General features: G+C 31.4%; 5 protein-coding genes and 1 long non-coding RNA gene across 9 annotated transcripts; 2 read left to right on the top strand and 4 right to left on the bottom strand.

The window, feature by feature from the left end:
* Positions 1 to 27: 27 nt before the first annotated feature.
* Positions 28 to 3,302, bottom strand: LOC117235101 (vesicle-associated membrane protein/synaptobrevin-binding protein). Its single transcript, XM_033496832.1, has 6 exons — positions 2,998 to 3,302; positions 1,944 to 2,099; positions 1,692 to 1,798; positions 1,390 to 1,551; positions 1,206 to 1,307; positions 28 to 1,105 (listed from the first exon to the last, which is right to left on the bottom strand). The coding sequence occupies exons 1-6, from the start codon at positions 3,053 to 3,055 to the stop codon at positions 941 to 943; spliced, it is 750 nt and encodes a 249-aa protein (XP_033352723.1). The 5' UTR covers positions 3,056 to 3,302; the 3' UTR covers positions 28 to 940.
* LOC117235098 (methylosome protein 50-like) lies at positions 2,480 to 7,930 on the top strand. Of its 4 annotated transcripts, none has more exons than XM_033496824.1 (6): positions 2,480 to 2,934; positions 6,420 to 6,586; positions 6,707 to 7,040; positions 7,116 to 7,288; positions 7,383 to 7,575; positions 7,643 to 7,930. In XM_033496824.1, the coding sequence occupies exons 2-6, from the start codon at positions 6,475 to 6,477 to the stop codon at positions 7,839 to 7,841; spliced, it is 1,011 nt and encodes a 336-aa protein (XP_033352715.1). In that variant the 5' UTR covers positions 2,480 to 2,934; positions 6,420 to 6,474; the 3' UTR covers positions 7,842 to 7,930. The 4 variants fall into 4 exon arrangements, with proteins under 4 accessions (XP_033352715.1, XP_033352714.1, XP_033352713.1 ...); XM_033496823.1 differs by lacking the exon at positions 2,480 to 2,934 and adding an exon at positions 5,975 to 6,115; XM_033496822.1 differs by lacking the exon at positions 2,480 to 2,934 and adding an exon at positions 6,131 to 6,299.
* On the bottom strand, positions 4,383 to 6,065 carry LOC117235094. Its single transcript, XM_033496809.1, has 2 exons — positions 5,807 to 6,065; positions 4,383 to 5,729 (listed from the first exon to the last, which is right to left on the bottom strand). The coding sequence occupies exons 1-2, from the start codon at positions 6,035 to 6,037 to the stop codon at positions 4,410 to 4,412; spliced, it is 1,551 nt and encodes a 516-aa protein (XP_033352700.1). The 5' UTR covers positions 6,038 to 6,065; the 3' UTR covers positions 4,383 to 4,409.
* Positions 7,931 to 9,350: 1,420 nt separating the features above from the next.
* Positions 9,351 to 13,662, bottom strand: LOC117235087 (staphylococcal nuclease domain-containing protein 1). Its single transcript, XM_033496793.1, has 9 exons — positions 13,352 to 13,662; positions 12,751 to 12,872; positions 12,515 to 12,657; positions 11,934 to 12,428; positions 11,368 to 11,845; positions 10,661 to 11,291; positions 10,124 to 10,573; positions 9,820 to 10,023; positions 9,351 to 9,724 (listed from the first exon to the last, which is right to left on the bottom strand). Exons 1-9 carry the CDS (start codon positions 13,400 to 13,402, stop codon positions 9,620 to 9,622), a joined length of 2,679 nt encoding a protein of 892 aa, XP_033352684.1. The 5' UTR covers positions 13,403 to 13,662; the 3' UTR covers positions 9,351 to 9,619.
* Positions 13,663 to 14,228: 566 nt separating this feature from the next.
* On the bottom strand, positions 14,229 to 17,439 carry LOC117235089 (heat shock protein 83-like). Its single transcript, XM_033496796.1, has 3 exons — positions 17,090 to 17,439; positions 16,796 to 16,914; positions 14,229 to 16,582 (listed from the first exon to the last, which is right to left on the bottom strand). Exons 1-3 carry the CDS (start codon positions 17,237 to 17,239, stop codon positions 14,674 to 14,676), a joined length of 2,178 nt encoding a protein of 725 aa, XP_033352687.1. The 5' UTR covers positions 17,240 to 17,439; the 3' UTR covers positions 14,229 to 14,673.
* LOC117235107 lies at positions 17,423 to 19,979 on the top strand. The gene is made up of 3 exons (XR_004493622.1): positions 17,423 to 17,509; positions 17,669 to 17,834; positions 19,843 to 19,979. It is a non-coding gene; the product is annotated as an uncharacterized LOC117235107 (long non-coding RNA).
* Positions 19,980 to 20,651: the final 672 nt, after the last annotated feature.

The raw sequence follows: 20,651 nt of genomic DNA on the forward strand, positions 1-20,651 counted from the left end.
AGAAAGGTTTAAAATATAAAACTTTCATCATATATGACATCCGAGATATCTTTATTTCGAATTTTTATAAGATAAACATAAAGAAATAAAAATACACTGAAGCGTCCAAAACTTTAATGCATCAACTTCTTAAATGATATTCCATTGCTGATGGATAGAGCCAGCATATCCAAATTCTGAATCATGAACCACTACTGATCAGCCAGCCCCCCTCCCCCTCCTGACTATATACGTTAGACATTAATATATTATCTTAAAATACATTATGTACAATCTTACATTGTGTGATTGTTAAGTACTGTTAGAATGTCAAAAAAAGAGTATTCGAATTCATCCTGTCTTTTTCCATTTTACGTTAAGGATACACCACAATTCTTGAAACAATTGAATTCTTTTTTTTTCTAATTGAATGTAATTCGTTTAAAAGAATTATATTTCATAAATTTTCGTGTCCCATATATAATTTAGTTAGTGGCAACATGGTTTCAAAGACACAGCCGCAAGCGAATTTGTAAAGCGAGAATCCTTTAATAAGAAATGTGAGAACAGAAGTAATATATAAACATGAAGATACATAGTATTTAGTTTTTATTTATAATTTTCTACTTAAACTAATGGTACTTTCTGATACGTAACAATAACAAAATTTATCCACAGGATCTCCCGCATCTATACCATCCGAGTATAGTGTTTATTTCTTAAAAAAGGATTTCGAATTTGGTCGCTTTACCAAAATAGAAGCACACTCCTGCAGCGAATAATTCTATTATTGTAAACCACTATCCGTTCATGTTTATAGTATTTATTATGAACAATCGTGTAATACGATGACTGTTTTCAACCTCTGCGATCAGTACGTGGTATATGGTAGCAGGGGGGCAGGCTAAGAAACACAGGGGAAGAGGGGACGTGCCAAGTTATGCGGTAAAGTAATGGCTGCTCAGATCATTTTTCCCAGCACATATCCCAGTATGACCATGACAACAGCAATAAGGATGCTGGTAACAGGAGGTGACGATTCGCTACTGTTCTGCGAGCTAAAATTTTTGGTGGCTAACGTAGCCTCGTTAACCAACAGGGCATTTCGTAATTGCAACAAATCCTCCTACAAATAAAAATTAGTATGTTCTTTAATTAGTATGTTCTTATTAAAATTATTGATCTGTTTACTTAATTTACGCCAAATATATTTTTCAATTGTTTACTTTCAATTGGAGGTTTTCCTGTCTAAGGGCACTCTCTTCTTCCCTAAGCTGATTGACTTCTTGTGCTGCTTTTATCAATTTTTCCTCTGTTTCTCCAGGGACCTGATAAAATAAACATATCGCTTACTTATATAATAAGCGATAGTAAAGGGGCATCGAAAATAAAAGCGATATTAATTATTACCTTTGGCGATGACTTAACGAAATCACCAACTCCTTTATTTTTACCATTATCTGTAGTAACTTCTGATTTAACTGCTTCAAATGCCAAAGTTTTAATTACTGGATTTTCAAATACACATTTTAGCTTGGATTCCATCAATTGTTCTGGATCTATGCCTTTCCACTTTGAAACAAAATTATATGTTATAATTCACACAAGGCAGGAATAAGACTAACGCAAAACACAACCGATAAAAATGAATATTTTCTAATATTAAAAATAAATATTAATTGAAAACAGATTAATAGTTATATATTACATACCATGTCAGGATTTTCTTCATCATCATTATCTTGAGCTACTAAAGCTTGCACCATGAATTTGTGTTTATTTTTTTCTGCTGGATCAAAATCGAATGGTTGAAGGGTCACTGAAAAATATAATACGTAATGAATTACATTTTCTTTATAAATAAAAATAATTTGAACTTTAGTAAAGATCCGTATTAACAATTGTTGTGGTTATATAATAAGTCAATCGTAATATGTAAATTTGATTTGCAAGTTAATACTAACCAGCTATTTGTGAAATTTCCTTTGGTTTAAGATACCCACAATTTGGCCGTACACAATACCTCTTTGGGGCAGTTGTTTTTATTTTAAAATAAACTTTCTGATTCGATGGATTAGTTAATTTTATATACGATGTGACTGTTCTTTCTAGGAAAGGACCTAAAATGTAACATAAGAAATGTTTAACGTTATTTTTATTACTTCTTTTATTCAAAGATTATATAAACAAAAAGCAATCATAACTGCTTTTGCAAAATATATGCATCTGTCATATTATTATCTATATCGCGTTCTTTTATGCACTTCAAAATACTAAAATGATATAATTGTAATAATACATGTAATTATAAACAACATTTCCATATTTTATTTATATATTCATATTCCATTTGCAAAACTACACTATATAAATTACCAATCCTTTCATAAATATCATTCAACAAAAAATGTTTATTGTATTGTAAACAATGTTCTTCCGGTATTTCTTACAATGTGTACGTATTCTTAAATGTGCGTTGAACGCAAACAAATTTGCCTGCCAAATAGACGTCCATATATGCCGTTTACATAAATATGAAAAATCTATATTTTATTGAAAAAAAGTCTAGGAAAGCATAGAGACAAATTAAATGTAGTGGGAAAAATAAATGCATAGGATTATAACTCGTCGAATATGCTGACTGTATATCAGTTAGAGGAAAAGAGAAGTGAGAGGGGAGGCTGAGAATTGAATCGTGACTTCGTGACTGCACTTAGCTTTGACAGCGAATGACGTACGACGAATGGGGTTAGGTACAACTGAAAAGGCCGATGATTTTTGCTGGGTCGTCGTACGTAATCCTATTTGGTTATAAATGAAAATACAATAAAATTGGCTAGTGGAGTCAACCTTACGTCATCTTGACAACGTAGCGCACCGTGTGCAGCTCGTGTTAACTAACCAACAAAGCGCCTGCCAGTCATGGATCGAACAAAACTCGGCGAAGGAGTGAAAGTAAGGAGGAAATGTGCAAGTAAAATCCGAATATAAGTGAATGAATCGTCGTTTAAAGCGTACCCTTGAATCGCAGTTCATTTCGCGGTTCGATAACTAAAATTTGCTCAGGCTTCCCCATCCTGTCTGGAAGCCGACCGAATCCTACGAACGATTACCCGCAACACCTTTGACCGCGTAAATAACGATACGATACCACGTCTTGACAGGTTAATCAACGCTCCTTATGATTTTATACAGCGGCACCGCCGTGTCTCACACTCTCGCTACTTTCCGGGATTCCGTTGGACTAATTCTGATTTTTGCTCCGAATCGAATACGCATGCGTCACGACGGAAATTATCAAGAGTATAGCCGTTACGTCACGGACAGACGTTACCGCGGTAATCATATTCGCTACTTCTGGACATCCCGAAACTCGGAATACCGAAAAGACGCGCTACATAAACAGAATTCCAGAGCATCGTCGGTAGGAACTATTTCCTAATTACCGGGATCAAACCGATTCTGTTTAATTGATGCCGATCTTTATTACATCAAACAAAATGATAAATCTTTATTATTATCAATTATTGTATTTAAAGAATATTACTAGGTGATTTAATGTATAAGTAATTTATCCTCGTCTTTGAAATTAAGCTAATCTTAAGATAACACTCACCTTTGCCTTTTTTATTTATGTAGAGATGAATCTTTTATTTCTAGTAAATAATAATTATTAGAATATGCAGATTTTTTATATTTACAAATTTGCATATTATTAATTTGAAGTATCGCTAGTACTTACTAATCGTATATACCTTTGTATAACTCACTAAGAATTAATCATATTCGTATACATTTCCAAACATTTTCAAAATACATGCACAAAATACAGCTACATGTATCTCAAACGATATAAAGCATATTCTAATTTCATAGTCATACTTAGTTTTAATTTTGACCACTGCTAGTGTCATAATCTTGTTCTATGCTGAATCGATAACATTGGAAATGATACGAAAGCGATAATGATTTTATGCATCCTAAAACAAGTGATACCGCAAACACATTCGTATGACAGGTCGTATACCGAAAGCATAGAGTGACATAGACCAAAGCGTGCGAGTGAAGTCAAAAATTCCATATGGCGTCAGCTTGAGGAAGCATTTCATATTCGCGCAAAATAATTGTGATTTATTTTGAGTAATTAAAAGTAACTATAAAATTTGTAGATACTTTTTTTTATTCAGTTTTTATTATTAAAATAATTATAATAAATCCAAGCAATAAAAGCTGTAAAACAAAATATCATCTTTTAAGTTAAAAGTTTAAGTTAAAAAGATAAAAAATTATAAATTTAATAATAGTAACAAAATATAAACAAGAAACTTTATGTTGCAAGAGATTATTGTCATAACCAGATAAAATAACAGATGAATTAAAGGTGGAATTCTTAAATAATTAAATTTTTTCTATAACGAACATATAGACTTTTATTCAAAAAACTTATTATCTAGACCACATTTTGTTTCTACAAGAGATAAACATCGACGAACAGTTCTTGCACAGGGCAAAGGCAATATATTCAACTTTTGTAAATGTCCATATCCTTCAGGAGAACGAATGTACATCAAAGTGCATAGCATCATCCAATCTCCACTATATCGTTGACCTTTTACACTTTTCAACTTTGCAGATGCTATAATTTGTTCAATTAACGTCATCTGTATATCTGGAATTTGGTGATCTCTGCATTTTTTAAGTACAGTTTGCATATCTATATTACTTAAATCTACCTTCATTTCATTAATACGAGCTTGAAGTGTTCTAATTGTTTTTTTTGCACGGAAAAGCGCACTTCTTTGTGCGTCAAACTTCTTCTTCCAGATATGTAAAGCATCTATGTTTGTAAAATCAGTAATTTCCTCACCCATATTTCTTTTGGACATACGGCGTCTTTTTTGTCTAACAGTTCTCCTCACTTTTTCACACATTTCACATTTTTCAAATAAAGTCAATATATGACACTTTTTATGCCTTAATTTATCATGACAATCAGTATATCCAATTGTATTTTTTACTAGGTTTACACCATCAATGTCAGCTATCCCAGAACAAAATAACATATTAGAAAAATGATTTAGTATTATCCTCAATTCTTCAAAATTGTGAAATTTATTTGGAAGATTAAGTTTTTCTGAAGATATAGTTTTTTCCAATGCTATATATACAATATCCATATTATCTTTTATTATAATACTTCTTTTTACTAGACAAGCATTATAATTATCATTGGTTAAATTGATTTCAATTTCTAAAAAAGCTACGCTATTTTTATTAGAAGGAATATGTACAGTCCAATCTTTTGGTAGTTGAAAGAAATTAATATTTTCACGTAACTGCGTGAACATATTTTCTTCTTCTTCTTCTTGATCTGCGCACTGAATATTTTCTTCTTCTTGATCTGCGCACTGAATATTTTCTTCTTCTTGATCTGCGCACTGAATATTTTCTTCTTCTTGATCTGCGCACTGAATATTTTCTTCTTCTTGATCTGCGCACTGAATATTTCTTTCTTCAGATGAATCGATCATTACTTCTTTTATATCCATTGTAACTATATTGTGTGTGTAACCATGGTCATGAATTGTACTATCAAAAATCTGATTTATAGTATCATTCAGAACATTCTCAGATGTGTTTTCATGAACAGGATTATCAAGTTCTTCAATACTTTCCTTTTCATCCATATTACCATTCGGAGAAAGAGATGGAATTGCATTTTCAGAAAGTCGAAAAGTTCGAAGTGGTACCTAGAACAAAAACAATTAAAAAATATTTTGAATATGACTTTACTTTAAGAATGAGAATAAATTTAATTTGTACATACCTTAGCAATTAAATTCCCAGACGCATCCCTGTGTTCTGTACATCGTATCACATTCTCTGGAGGAAAATGTTTTTCACATACACGATGCTTCGAAGACTCCAAATTTTTTATACCAAGTGCAGTTTCCCAATTTTGTCTACGTACGATATCTTTCGGTACCGAAAAAAGCGGCAACTTTAAACCACCCGGGCGGTTAGTTTTGCAACCAGAAATTACACAATAAAATACCATTTCTTCGTATTTTGCAATAAAAAATCACTTTCTAACGGGCGAGGTGTAAACACGATACAATCTGAGCATTGACAAAATGTAAGTAGTATGTACATGTACGTATCACGCATGCGCGAAATACATCCTCAAGCTATCCTCAAGCTACGTAAATATTTTTGACTTTATATTCGTCACATTTCCCTCATTGCGTGCTCACACCTTTTCACATGTATTACGACCGCAGTTGATCGCATACAAGGACCTATAATATAAAAGTATACAGGTTAATAAATATTCTACGTCTTTTACGTGCTATTTAATTTGTATATGTGATCTGCAATGATTTATAGTATAGCTTTCACAGTCAGATACAAATAACTATTTGCTATAATTTATGTTACAGTATATCAATTAAGTTCGGCATTGTTAGCATTATTAATTTTGAAAATTAATTTATTATGGACTCTTTAACACCGCCCAATTTAAATACCGATGTTTATAGAAACATGACAATAACAGATAGACCACTTGTTTCTAATAAACACTTGCAGTTTATCAATATATATAATGGTAATATAATTTAAATATTTTATGTGGAAGTCTTTACAAAGATTGTATATTTATTTGTAAATAGATTTATGTTTGTTATACAAATATTATTTAATACATGAATATTTTTTTATTTTGCAGAAAAAAGTGCTATTCTTGGAGCAAGTAACCTGACAGATCGCTATTGGAATGGTGCTGTCTGGTATTACAATGATATTAAAGAGTTTGATAGGGATAAAGCCTTCCTCCATGCAAAAACAGACAGTGGTGTTTGCGATGGTGTTTTCTTACAACACGATAAATTTGTAATTGGCCAAGATAGTGGAACCTTGCAAGTTTTTGATCTATCTACAAAGTCTGATGATTCAAAAGAATTGCAATGTGCAGGACATGCTACTTTACATGATGATTCTCTATTAACTTTGTCTGCATTTGCTGATAAGGGTCATGTAGTTTCAGGAGGAATGGATTATTGGTAAAACTAATCTAAGTTTTTTATATTAAAAGGGATTTTAAATATTTATAATAAAGAATTATAACTATTTTTCAGTATAAAAATATGGGACATATCAGAGTTAATAGCGACATATTCATTTAGCTTTGCTCATACAGATTTAATCACTTGTGTTGATGTTAGACCTGGAAGTAACACAGAATTTGTGTCAACATCGTATGATTGTGAAGCATTAATGTGGGATATAAGGCTAACAAGACCAGCCCAAAGCATGTATTCATATACATATAATAACACAGATACTTATATATAACATTTAGTGTTGTCAGAAATGTTATTTAAATCTAATCTTTTATTTGTTAGGTATTCTGAAAAAAAATGTTGGTTTAAGGGCAATATGTTGGAACCCCAATAAACCAAATATTGTAGCCATTGGTACTGATGGTGGACAGGTTGTAATAGTTGATATCAGAAGGGGAGGTCTAAAACTATTATCAAAATCAATTCCATCTTCTAGACCAGTACATAGACTCGTATTTAATCCAGATTCAGAAAGGTAATATAAGCTGACAAATTACAGATTTTATCAGTATAATAAATTACATAATATTATTACATAACAGCGTGGAAGAGTTAGCAGTATGCTGTGATGATGCTTTTGTAGAAGTGCTTGATGCAAACAATCAACTTTCATTAATATACGAAGATAATCGTCACACTGACTTCGTACGTGGTCTTACATGGTTTGATCGTCATTTATATTCTTGCTCTTGGGATAGTGTAGTGTTAAAACATACAACAAAGTTAAAAAAAAATGTATAACTTATTAATATGACTATGATTTAAATTGTTTCACCTCATATACTACTTTTGCGTTTCTATACATAAAAATAGATTTTTAGACTGGTGTATTTAGTTTATTTCATTTTCATTCCATATAGTTAATCCTCTATATTGTTCATATTTATATTCCTACAAATTATTTGTAGTTATATAACTGCTCTTTATAGTATTTGTATACCTCTTTATAATAAAACAGCAGAACATTTAAAAGTAATACAGTTTATATAAAGTATTAAATACAAAATTTTATTTAAACATAGAAATTATTTGTGTAACCGCATTAAATTAAAATAAAAAATGCATTTAAAGAATAAAGATACTGAAATCAGAAAATTATTATTAATGTAAAAAATAATAGCAATATAAATAAAAAAGTTTCATAGTTTATTTGCAGTACACATATGTGTAACATGAGTCACTATAAAATAATTACAAATCAGTCAAATCTTTAAATTATATAACTGATATTACATTCATATTTAAAAGGTTCTTAATTTTTCACTTTTAAATTTTATACTGTAAATATACGTATATAGTATATATTGCTCTCTTCCTTGCCTGACCATGTATTTCAATGATATATTTATATTAAATATTGAAATGTTCAAACATTAAATCAAGCTTGTTCGCACCAATAAATTTATAAATGTTCGATTATAAAATATGGGCACAACTCTGTATTTGAAATTATTAAGGATACGATGATTACATAATCTTTTAACCTGAATATTCATACAAAATTTATTGAAAAGTTTTTTCAATGTTTCTTTCATTTTTCAGAAACTTATCCTCAAAGTAATTTAACTTTTTATTTACGAAATATTATTTCAAATCGTATATTCATATGTAAATTGCATCAATATTCATGAAAAGAAATAATTCTTTTAATTTTATATCCAAAATAATTCATTCTATTAATGAAAAAAATAATGAGAATAGTTTGTTATTATATCAGGCAAATAGAAGAATGAACGAATTATTTAACAAATATTTTGTTTTTAATGTTTTTAATGTAAAAAAACAAATCTATGAAAAATTAAGGAAAGTAATTCTGATTTCAATCTCAAGAAAAGTAAAAATATAATTATGAAACAAAGTAGATATAAGATAATGGTCTATCTTTTCATATTACCAGGTGAAAATTTTTGTATATACACGTAATATATTACGTATAATAGTGAAATTATTTGACCAATGATCTATTTTTAATCAAAATATAATATACTTTCTTAATATAAATTCTTACATACTTAAATGAGTATGTTTGACAAAATATACAATTATGGATTTTATATTCATTCACACCATTTTCATATGACTTTAAATGTAATGTAAATTTGTAGAAAGGAAAAGAAATGATTTTTCACAATTATAATGCACATGATTAAAAATAAATTGCACATAAATTGTGAAAATTTTAAGACAGTTAACCATGAAATTCTTGAAGTTCATTAATGACAGAACTTTACATTGAAATACAAACAATGATTGATGACAATATATTATGCAATATATTATGTCACTGTTTCGTTTAAAAATTACAAGAATTAATGAAATTGTTATGTACAATTCATATTTTTATGCAATGAAGTATAACTGCATCATAATCAATGCAACATATAACTCTCATATGGACATTTATTATTTTTCGTTAATCTATGTAATGGTTTCTTACATAATTATTATGCAGTTCGTAACATGTCTTTTTCCCTGTATTGATCACTTTTTAACCAGTCCTTCCTTGAGCATTTAGTTCTTTACAATCCAAATTCTTTTTCATCGTCTGCTCGTATGTCACCGTATCTCCAAATATTACGTCGATTATGCTTTGCATCTTCTTCTGCTTTCTTATATTCTTCAATCTACAGCGAATTAATACATAAAAATTATTTCATGCATCTACTGTAAAGTACTGATATACATATGTAAATATAAAAGTATGTAAATATTAATTTACCAATTTAGTAAGTCTTCTATCGCGTTGGTTCTGAACGAGTAATAACCCATCAGAAATAAGTCCTTTCGCAATATCATCATTAGTAGAAGAATTAACTAAAGTTACAGCAGTAATATTATTTAGCTTAAATTCTGTATTCAATAATAAAATTTTATCCATGACATCTTCCTTAAATATTTCAACTGCCGCTTTTTTGTCATCATTCTATGAATAGTTATAAATAGAAAATTACAACAAATCCATTTTTAATTTTGAAAATAAAACATTTATTAATTAAATCGTATTTCTTTATAAAAATACTTACGTCGTTTGGAAGTGCAACACATGCGAGAACATGTTCGTGAGCATAGGGTTTATCATTAGCAAATCTTGACGGTAAATCCGCAACTCTTGTGACATTAATTACTTCTCTGTTACCATAATCGACATAAAATACACTGACATTTGTACCAAAAACCTTCTCTATTTTAACGCGATACCACTCATCATCGCCAGTAAATTTGGCAACTGCTAATTCACCTCTAATGGGCTTATAAGCACCCGGAAGTGGTGGATTGGATGCTAATTCTTGACGCAATTGCAAAAGTAAATTTTCCAACATACTACGTTGATCAACACTTTGCGAATAAAAATGAAGATCTTCGGTAACTTCAGAAAGTACTACTTCTTGATAGTCAATTTTTCTTTCAACAATTTCTTTATCGCTTTCGTTCTTTTCATTTTCAACTTGCACTTCTACATAGTTCTTCCACATCTGTAATACACAAAAGATTATTTTTTCAGGTTATTACAATTATTACAGTTATTAATTAACGTTTAAGTAACATTTGAATCTACATACATTTAATTTCTTTGTTTTGGCACGTTCTTCTGCAGCTTTAAGCGTTCTTGTTAACTCTCCGAAATCGGGGAAAGTAACTACTTCTGCGAGACCTTCTTCAACAAGAGTAACAGACATATTGATATCATTTACAGTTAACCATCCAATAAATCCACTTCCTTTAGTTTCTGTACTTTCAATTTTTATTTCTACATCCCTTTGGAAGCAATGTTCTCTAGTGAAGGCTAATGCTTTCTCACCATATTCATCTGCTTTAACAATACCACCACCTGGCAATGATCTTTGACATCGTGGAGTTCTTATACCAGCCAAAACAAACGTAATGAGTTGATCTTCTTTTGGCAAAAATAATTTTAGACGCGAACCACTCGTAACAAATTCAACCACAGCTTTAATGCCCTGCGCTCGTTTAAGCGATGTTAAAAATGCCTTTGCCTTTGGTGGATCATTAGAAAGGTCTACTAATCTATGTACAGGAATATCCTTCTTTGCGTGTAAACCATGTTGAGATTTTTCTGCCTTGCTTTCTGCAACTTGTAACAAGTTGTAGTGAGAAGAACGTTGATCGTCATTTTGCCTGTACTTGATAACTCTTGCCAGACCTCGTGCAACTAAAGCCTCAGCAATGTTCCTAAACCAATATTTATGTTATATAAAACATTTTAATGAAGATAAATGAAAAACAGTTAAGTTTTGTTATAACATACGTTTTACCGCAAGTAACAGTGCAACATAATTTTTCTGGGAAATTGTCTCTAGCAGGTTGAGTATAGTCAACCACGATTTTTACGTTTTTCCTAATAAATTTCTCACGTAAAAATTCACGTGCTTCTAACATCCATGGAATATCATAAAGAGGTTTGAAATCTTTTTTAGTTGCATTATTTGGCTCCTCATTAGATTTTTTTTCTCTGGACGGTGGTCGAATACTGCTCAAAAACACTTTTTTGTTTTCTCCATTTTGTGTCCTAATTATAAGTGCATCTGCATTGACAATTTCGACAATAGTACCGGTAAATTCTATTTGTGGACCTGATGGTTTGTAATCTTTCCATAAACGTAAACGTGCTTCTTTTGCAGCTTTTTCTGCAAGATAAAGTTTCTCTGCACCAGCTCTGCTATTGTTAATTGACCAATCCTGACATTTAGCGAAACCTTCACTCAATAAAATTTCGGCAATATTACCTGTTGGATATAAAAAAGTTTATGATTGCTTATTCAAATATGTAATCATAAAAGACATGATTTGCATAATTTGTTCTGAACTACCAACCCTTTGGATGAAGAATGCTGCCAATGAAATTGTTATTATTAACAGATTCAAGTACTATTTCAACATCTCTATGTAGAAGGCGGGATTCTACAAAATATCTTGCTTCATCTGCGTACGGATCACCTACTGAAGTTTCACGTCTTCCATTTGGCCATCCAGGGCAACGGACACCCGATATCATTAATACTATGTTGTAAAAATCAGGTAATAAAAGTGCTTTTACTGTAGATCCGTCAAACACAAATTCAATAATAGCCTTTACTGGCTTCTTTCCAAATTTTTCAACCAATTTGCGAGGATCATCAGCAGTCCATTTTACATCGCGTATATGTTCAGAACTTGGTGACTCCGACCATTTTCCTTTCTTTGCTGCTTTAGCTGTATTTTCTAGTTCAATTAATCGGGTTTGTTCAGGACTGGGATTTCTGGTATCTTTTTTTACAGTTACCAAGCCCTCAGATACTAATGTTTCAATTACATTCTCTCCATTTCTATCTATTATTATTAGAAAGTTAAATAAACCATTCTTTAATCAATTTTATATAATACATAAATAATAAAAGAATTTGTGTAAAATGTACCTTTTCCTAACCACACAGTACCATATGTTCTGTTTGTATTAATTGATTTTTCTGTAACAAAAGATACATCTTGACCAATGAGTTTCTTACGTAAAAATTCTCTAGCTTCCCAAGCATATGGTTCATCTTTACTTTCATCCATACTGAAAGCAAAAAAGACTTTTTAATATATATATTAGCAAATAACTTAACAAACTAATCAAAATAGACAAAATAAAATGAAAGATTAAATATACCTATCATTTCCTTTCCACCGTTCTAATTTTGGAGCAGTAATATTACAAAGAGTAATAGTAACTTCTGGAGGAGGGCCACCCATAGGCTGGCCACGAATAACAATGGTATCCCCCGAAGTAACCTTCAAATATAAAATTTCACATTGAAAATATATAATTAGACCTATTTTTAATTTTCAGTGTACCAGTATGTATAATGGTAATATATTATAATATAATATTATATTTTTCATAGAAGTCTAAGAGATTAAAAGTAGGCTCTACTGTAGATTGTTCGGGTTACAGTAGTATAAAACAAAATACATAATAAACAAGTAAAAGGTATTTCTTTAACAAGTATATAATGTTTTAACGGCATGTCAGACGTTCAAATAACAATTAATAATCCGCTATTAAAAGGAAATAGCAAATAAAATGAAATTCCTTCCATGTAACGACCATATGTTGTCGGTACTGATTATTTGCACCAACAATATCGTACACGACCACATACATGTCAAAATATGAGGTTATACATGACAGTAATCACATAAATCGTATTTACATTTGAGTAAGAAATTCTTTTTGCGAACAGAATGCCGTAGGATTTTTAATACTTTACCTGTTTTACTACTCCGTTTCTTGATTTCACTTGCCCCTGGGGTGCGCTCATCGTGTCGTTCGTTTACCACGTTATGCACCACGAAAAAATTTATAATTTCTCAGTCTACGCCAAGCCGGAAAAGCTATTCGGTAAACAAAAGGCTATCTACGCGTTGGTTTTTGCTTTTCTTGTGAATATTCGTTAGAAATTCAAGAAAAATTTGACATGTTGAATCGGAGTCGAGAAACTCACGCTTTCCACGTATTGTGATGGAGTCGGCACGAGCGCAATCTACACAGAAACATCGTCCAAGACGTTTGATTTGGTGGTGATGTGGCAACACGCAACACTTCGACAATCTCCAGTGTCGCGCTCTATCGGTCAACCTACACCGATAATTCAATCGGTAGAAAAAAGTATCAATATTATAAGATTTATAATTAACCTGTGAACAAGTACACATATAATTATTTATACGATTTTATTGTTCAAGATGAATTTGAATACAATTTTTTCTTTTTAATATTGTTTAGATTAATCTATTGTATTTATTATAACCTATTGCATTAAAAAAGTTATGTATATTTATAGGCGGTCGATGAATCCATTCACCATGTGCGGTGAATGCACTTATAATCGATAAGCATGGTCGACGCATTGTGACGTCATATTTCAAAATATGTATATTTATCCTTATAAATGTTAACACGAAAAAAGATTTTCATCGCATTATTCTCAATTTTACTGGTACATTAAAAGTTGATTTCTATTAGGAAGTACAGGAATTTAATAAATATATATAACCATTTATTTAAAGTTGAGGAATTTTGCAATTTGTGCTCAAAATTTTTTAATTAAAATAAAATTATGGGAATTTAGAAAATACACTGGTTACTTTAATGTGTAAGGTTGTTTTATTACACACAAAATTGTTTATAACGGTTTTAATCTTTTATCAGACTACATGACGATTTCAATATGGAATGATGAAAGTGCGAAATGAAATCGTAATGATGTACAGTGCAAAAAAAATAAAATGATAATGCTGACGCATGAAAATGACATCATAAAAAAGAATTTGAGGACAGAATCAAGTGCCAGGCTTGATTTGAAGAGCGCTATTGGCGGAATGCAGGGAACATCTACTTTGCCATATTTCCCAAATAAATAGAGATATTAATTAGCACTATGCGATACTTAATTAGGCATGACACTTCATTCTGTTACATATAGAAAGACAAAAAAAAAGTTTCAACACTTAAGTAAAATTAATTTGTAACAGTCTTTCTACATCCTAGAAGTCTTTGGATTTAGTTAAGTAATTTTAAACAGTAAAAGTCTTAATCTACTTCTTCCATTCTAGATGCTTCTTCTGTGTCATCTTCCAACGGAGGAACTTCTGTGTCCATCTTCTCATCCTCTACGTTTGGTGTATCATCATCATCAAAACCAAGACCAAGTTTGATCATCCTGTATATTCTGGATGCATGTACTTGCGGGTCTTCGAGAGCAAAACCGGAAGAGAGAAGTGCTGTCTCGAACAGAAGCATGACCAAATCTTTTACAGATTTGTCATGCTTGTCTGCCTCAGCCTTTTGCCTCAAATTTTCCATGATTGGATGATCTGGATTGATTTCTAAATGCTTCTTGGCAGCCATATATCCCATAGTGGATGCATCTCGGAGAGCTTGAGCTTTCATAATTCTTTCCATATTGGCAGTCCATCCATACTGTGACGTAACGATACAGCATGGAGAATCGACTAACCTGTTGGATACTACAACTTTTTCTACTTTCTTGTCTAAGATGTCTTTCATAACTTTGCAGAGATTCTCGAATTTAGCTTTGTCTTCTTCGCGCTTCTTCTTCTCTTCCTCATCCTCTGGAAGTTCCAAGCCTTCTTTCGTTACAGATACCAATTGTTTGCCATCAAACTCTTTCAGTTGTTGGACAACATATTCATCAATGGGTTCTGTCATGTACACTACTTCAAAACCACGCTTCTTAACTCTTTCTACAAACGAACTATTGGCTACTTGCTCCCTGCTTTCACCAGTGATATAATAGATGTGTTTCTGATTTTCCTTCATTCTTCCAACATAGTCCTTCAACGAGCACATTTCATCTCCAGATGCAGATGTGTGATATCTAAGCAATTCTGAGAGTTTCTTCCTATTCTGACTATCTTCGTGGATACCTAATTTTATATTCTTACTAAATTGTTCATAGCATTTTTTGTAGCTCTCCTTATCTTCAGACAATTCTTCGAAAAGTTCTAGACATTTTTTGACAAGATTCTTCCTGATGACTTTGAGGATTTTGTTTTGTTGTAACATCTCACGGGAAATATTCAATGGAAGATCTTCACTGTCCACAACACCTTTGATGAAGTTAAGGTATTCTGGGATAAGGTCTTCGCAGTTGTCCATAATAAAAACTCTACGTACATACAATTTGATGTTATTCTTTCTCTTCTTATTTTCGAAAAGGTCAAACGGTGCACGTCGTGGAATGAAGAGCAACGCCCGGAATTCCAATTGACCTTCTACCGAGAAGTGTTTGACAGCCAAATGATCTTCCCAATCATTGGTTAAACTTTTATAAAATTCGCCGTACTCTTCTTGTGAGATGTCATCTGGGTTTCTTGTCCAGATTGGTTTTGTCTTGTTCAGTTCCTCATCTTCGGTGTACTTCTCCTTAATGGTCTTCTTTTTCTTCTTCTTCTCATCTTTAGGTTTATCCTCATCTTCATCTTCTCCAACTTCTTCAATTTTAGGCTTGCTGGTATCTTCAGCTTCTCCTTCTTTCTTCTCTTCTTCCTCTTCTTCTTCATCTTCGCTTAGTTCTTTGTCTCTTTCTTTCTCAACAACAAGTTTAATCGGGTAGCCAATAAATTGAGAATGTTTCTTAACAATTTCTTTGATTTTGGATTCCTCCAAGTATTCAGTTTGATCTTCTTTGATGTGCAAGATAATTTTGGTACCTCTTCCAATTGGCTCTCCACTGTCAGGGCGGACTGTGAAGGAACCACCCGCGGAAGACTCCCAAACATATTGTTCATCATCATTATGTTTTGAGATGACAATAACTTTATCCGCTACAAGGTAAGCAGAGTAGAAACCCACACCAAACTGACCAATCATAGAAATATCTGCACCAGCTTGAAGAGCTTCCATAAATGCCTTTGTACCAGACCTAGCGATGGTACCCAAGTTGTTGACTAAATCAGCTTTAGTCATACCAATACCACTGTAAGAAAGAAAATGTCTTTATTCATTTTCTGTTTTTAACATAAATTAGATTTATGCAGGTTTATATCTTTTGTACTGATTTTACATCAAGTAGTTAAAATAATTCATATCTTTTTAATAAATTAAGAAAATACATGATTGATAGAATAAATGAAATGAATTCAAATTTCAATATGTGAAAAAAATTTATACGATGAAAACTAATACTTACGAATCAAGGATAGTCAAGGTACGTTCATTTTTATTGGGAACGATTTTGATAAATAGCTCTTTGCATGTGTCCAATTTGGATGGATCTGTGAGAGATTCATAACGGATTTTGTCCAACGCCTGCATAGAAAAAATAAAAAATTACTTAGAAATTTTTATAAAACGATATAAAATTTGTAATTTTAACATTTTAAACTCTAAAATTTGGTTAAAATTATTTAATCCAAAGGATTTTAGTTATTTAACGCGAAGAACTTCAGTGATGTAATACGATATTAAAATAAATTTTACTCACATCAGATGCGTTCGAAATCAATTCTCGAATGAAAATTTCTTTGTTTGAGTAGAAGGTGTTAATAATTAAGCTCATCAATTGTGCAATTTCAGCCTGAAAGGCGAAGGTTTCAACCTCGCCGGCACCGACCATGGTAACGTCTTCTGGCATCTTTTCTCACTGTATTTGGTTACGTATAATCAAATATCGACACACAGAAATTAATCAGGAATAACTTGTTTCACACTAACGTTGTGATTATATCGTACGAATATAATCGCAAAGGAAATATCGCTTTATATCACTCTCGGAGATCCGCTACGCACGCCGTCACTTTTCAGAGTATTCAATACTAGCGCGCAGCGGCCGCTTTTATCGAGCTTTGAAAATTCTAGAAGGCACCTGCCGGAAGCTCGCCCGTTTTCTAGAACATTCTATCATGTAAGCTGTTATAATCAATATTTACAGACAATTTTTCGCAGAATATTTTTGAGGAAACGATTTTAAAATCCATAATATTAATTTTAAATGTATTTAGCATATAATATTAAGAATGGTTCTGGTGAAGATTATAACAAGAGTAATCCCTTTTGAACGCAGTTACGTAGTAGTGGAAATGACGACATGGATACACATGTCTAGAAACATCGCGATACCTCGATACTGGAAATTGAGGGAGGCTCATGCGACAAATATCAAAATTTTGCACAATAACGCCTGTATACATATATACATTAAACACGAGTATAACGCTGCTTGATGTTGTGTACGTAACATTTTTTCATGTTTATGATATTTTTTTATTATGTCTGATATCATTTTTTTTTAAAACTCTGAATTGTATTTTTCATAAAGTACTCGTTGAAACATATAGATATTTATCTCGTGCAAAAATAGTCTTAACAATTATCATAAAAAGCTAAAATTACGACACTGATATTCAATACTGTAATCATAGTAATTATTTTACATAACTGTGTTGTGTGGTTTCTTTACCATTTTGTATTGTATATACAATATTATTTTTATAAAAGTCTGGTCATTTTACATAAGCAAGGTTCGTCCAAACTTTTAAGATGAATTGAAGTTTTGTCTTATTTTGTTATTGTTTTGGCACAATTGTTAGTTAGTTATTAATTAGTTGATATTTCTTTCTCTTAAACTGCTAATTATAGTTGTTTTCAAAATATTGCAATATATTATAAACAAATTATTCTAGAATGTCTGAAATTATTTATCAATAATTTTATTCGAAGACAAAGTGAATGATTTTATTATATGCTTTAAAGCGAACATAAATGAATATTTTTATTATCCTAAGTAGAGTATTACGATATATCTTGTTGAAACAATGGTCTGTTTTTATAAGTTAAGAAGGTGAACATAAGGTTGTTAGGCACAGCACGATCAATGATTTCTGTTCGCAGAACCGTATCAGAAACGGTATTCGCGTGACAACAATGTATCTCGCTTTTATTCTTGCACTAGTTTTGTAAAGACAATTATAATAGAACTTATTCTGTGCGATTAGTAAAGTCTCATGTTTAAAATATTCCGTAGATCAAGGAAAATATCATATTACAATGAAAGGTAAACATAGTACGAATACTAGAAAATTTTTATTAGATTTTACTAGAAATGACAATAGAGCGAAAAATACTAAACCGCAGCAACGTAACGTATACCTTAGTGTCCTGAATATTATATTTCCATTGTCGACACCATATAAATAATAAAATTGTATATGTGTCGAGATAATGAATACAAAGTACAAGAACGTTCAAATGAATGTCCTTAACCTTAATTTTATTTTATGAAAGCAACATAAAATGAACAAAAGCGAGGCTGTAGTATCTGTGTCTTTCATCTGTAAGATGATAGTAAACGATTATGTAGGTGAAAAAGTTAACATAACTGCAGTTCACGTACTTTTGTTTAGAGAATGTTGCAGAAAAAGTTGAAAAAGGTTAGGTTTAGCTTACTAAAGGTAAGCTTTAACTCCTTATTTTCGGTCTTAAAACAGTATTCACGTAGTTTCAATGCTGTAAGACACGCATTAACAGAATGGTTACTTAAACATTCTTCAAACAATCGATTTGAAATTCACATTCGATTCGAGTTCCAGTTTGTTCAAGATGTGTAGGTGTATAGCATACATATGTATTAAATATGAATATATATGTATATTTCTGTAGTTTGTGTACCATCTTTATGTTACAAAGACTTATATATACATACTTTACGTACAACATTTATTCAATTTAAAAATTTAATTTTATGTGATAGCATTTACATATTCCTAAAATATAGTTTGCGGAAGTATTGATTAGGAGGGACACAGCTTCTAGAAAAATCTAAAGCATTAAAAATGTTTATCTATTTGAAATTCTTGAAAAGAAGTTCAATAAATAAAAAACATATGTATTTAGAGATAAAATATGCTTTATTGACGAAAGAAAATGAAATCAAATTTTAATAACATGGGTTTCCGATGTGACGATTTTATCGGCCTCAAATCAGTTTGCCATCTATCGGTAGGAATAAATACTTATTTCCTATGTAACGTAGATACCTTCGTTAGGTACAAGATTTTACGATCACGTGACTACGAAGGATAAGCTTTACGATGTCAGTTGCAAATGACGTATAACGCGTTCAAATCATGCGTTTAATTTTTCTATCTCTTTCCTTAAATAATTCAGTTCTTTTACACAAAGATGTGCTTTAATCGATCAGCGAGCGAATAGAATTGATAGTTAAGAGTTTTCTTATAGATATTGCGAGTGATCGTTGAGGATGTAAGAAAGGCGATCATTGTCGAATTCTGATCGAAACGTGCGTGAAAGGACATTGTTTGGTCGGTAGTGTGTTCGATGCACGAAGAAGAGGACGAGATTTATTATTTACAAGGTACACATTTTCATCCATAACATAATTTTACTCACGCAATAAAAACTTTTACATAATAACGTCGTATCACGTAGTAATAGTTTCATTTAGGTATATCGGTCATGCAACGATACGATTTTTTTTCTTCCGTTATACTCGTTTACGTAACAATGTATGTTATGTTCGCCGTCATTTAAAGATGGTTATGCTCCAAGTGATTTCGAGTGCATCTCTTTTCTTTTTCTGTTGGTATATATTTTTTTGTTTGTTTCTTTTTTCGCTACAAGCTTGTAATTGTTCACAGGCCGTACATGTTCACTGTAAATTGTACGGCTTACAGCGATCGATCTGAATATATAGAAATCGTGATCCTTCGTGAACGCACAGCGGCGAACAGGCACGCGCACGACACCACACTTTTTCCCGATATTCCCCTATATTTATACAAACGCAATTAAAAACTTTCTATGAATAATTTTCTGTATATTTTTAAAATGAAAACTATTTTTTCATCTGTAGTGGATTTACAAACAATTATGCAATTTCATGAAATTAATTGCGTCATAAATACAGTCCTCAATTAAATCCTTCTGATTTATCGAGTACTTACTACACTGAATAAAAAATGTATACCGTGCTTAATCGTTGGAAATAGTATGGGTTATGTTTCAGTGCGGAATCTAGAAACGTTTTA

This window comes from Bombus vosnesenskii, unplaced genomic scaffold (assembly GCF_011952255.1).
Source record: "Bombus vosnesenskii isolate JDL3184/JDL3185 unplaced genomic scaffold, Bvos_JDL3184-5_v1.1 scf7180000013314, whole genome shotgun sequence".
Lineage (NCBI taxonomy): Eukaryota > Metazoa > Arthropoda > Insecta > Hymenoptera > Apidae > Bombus > Bombus vosnesenskii.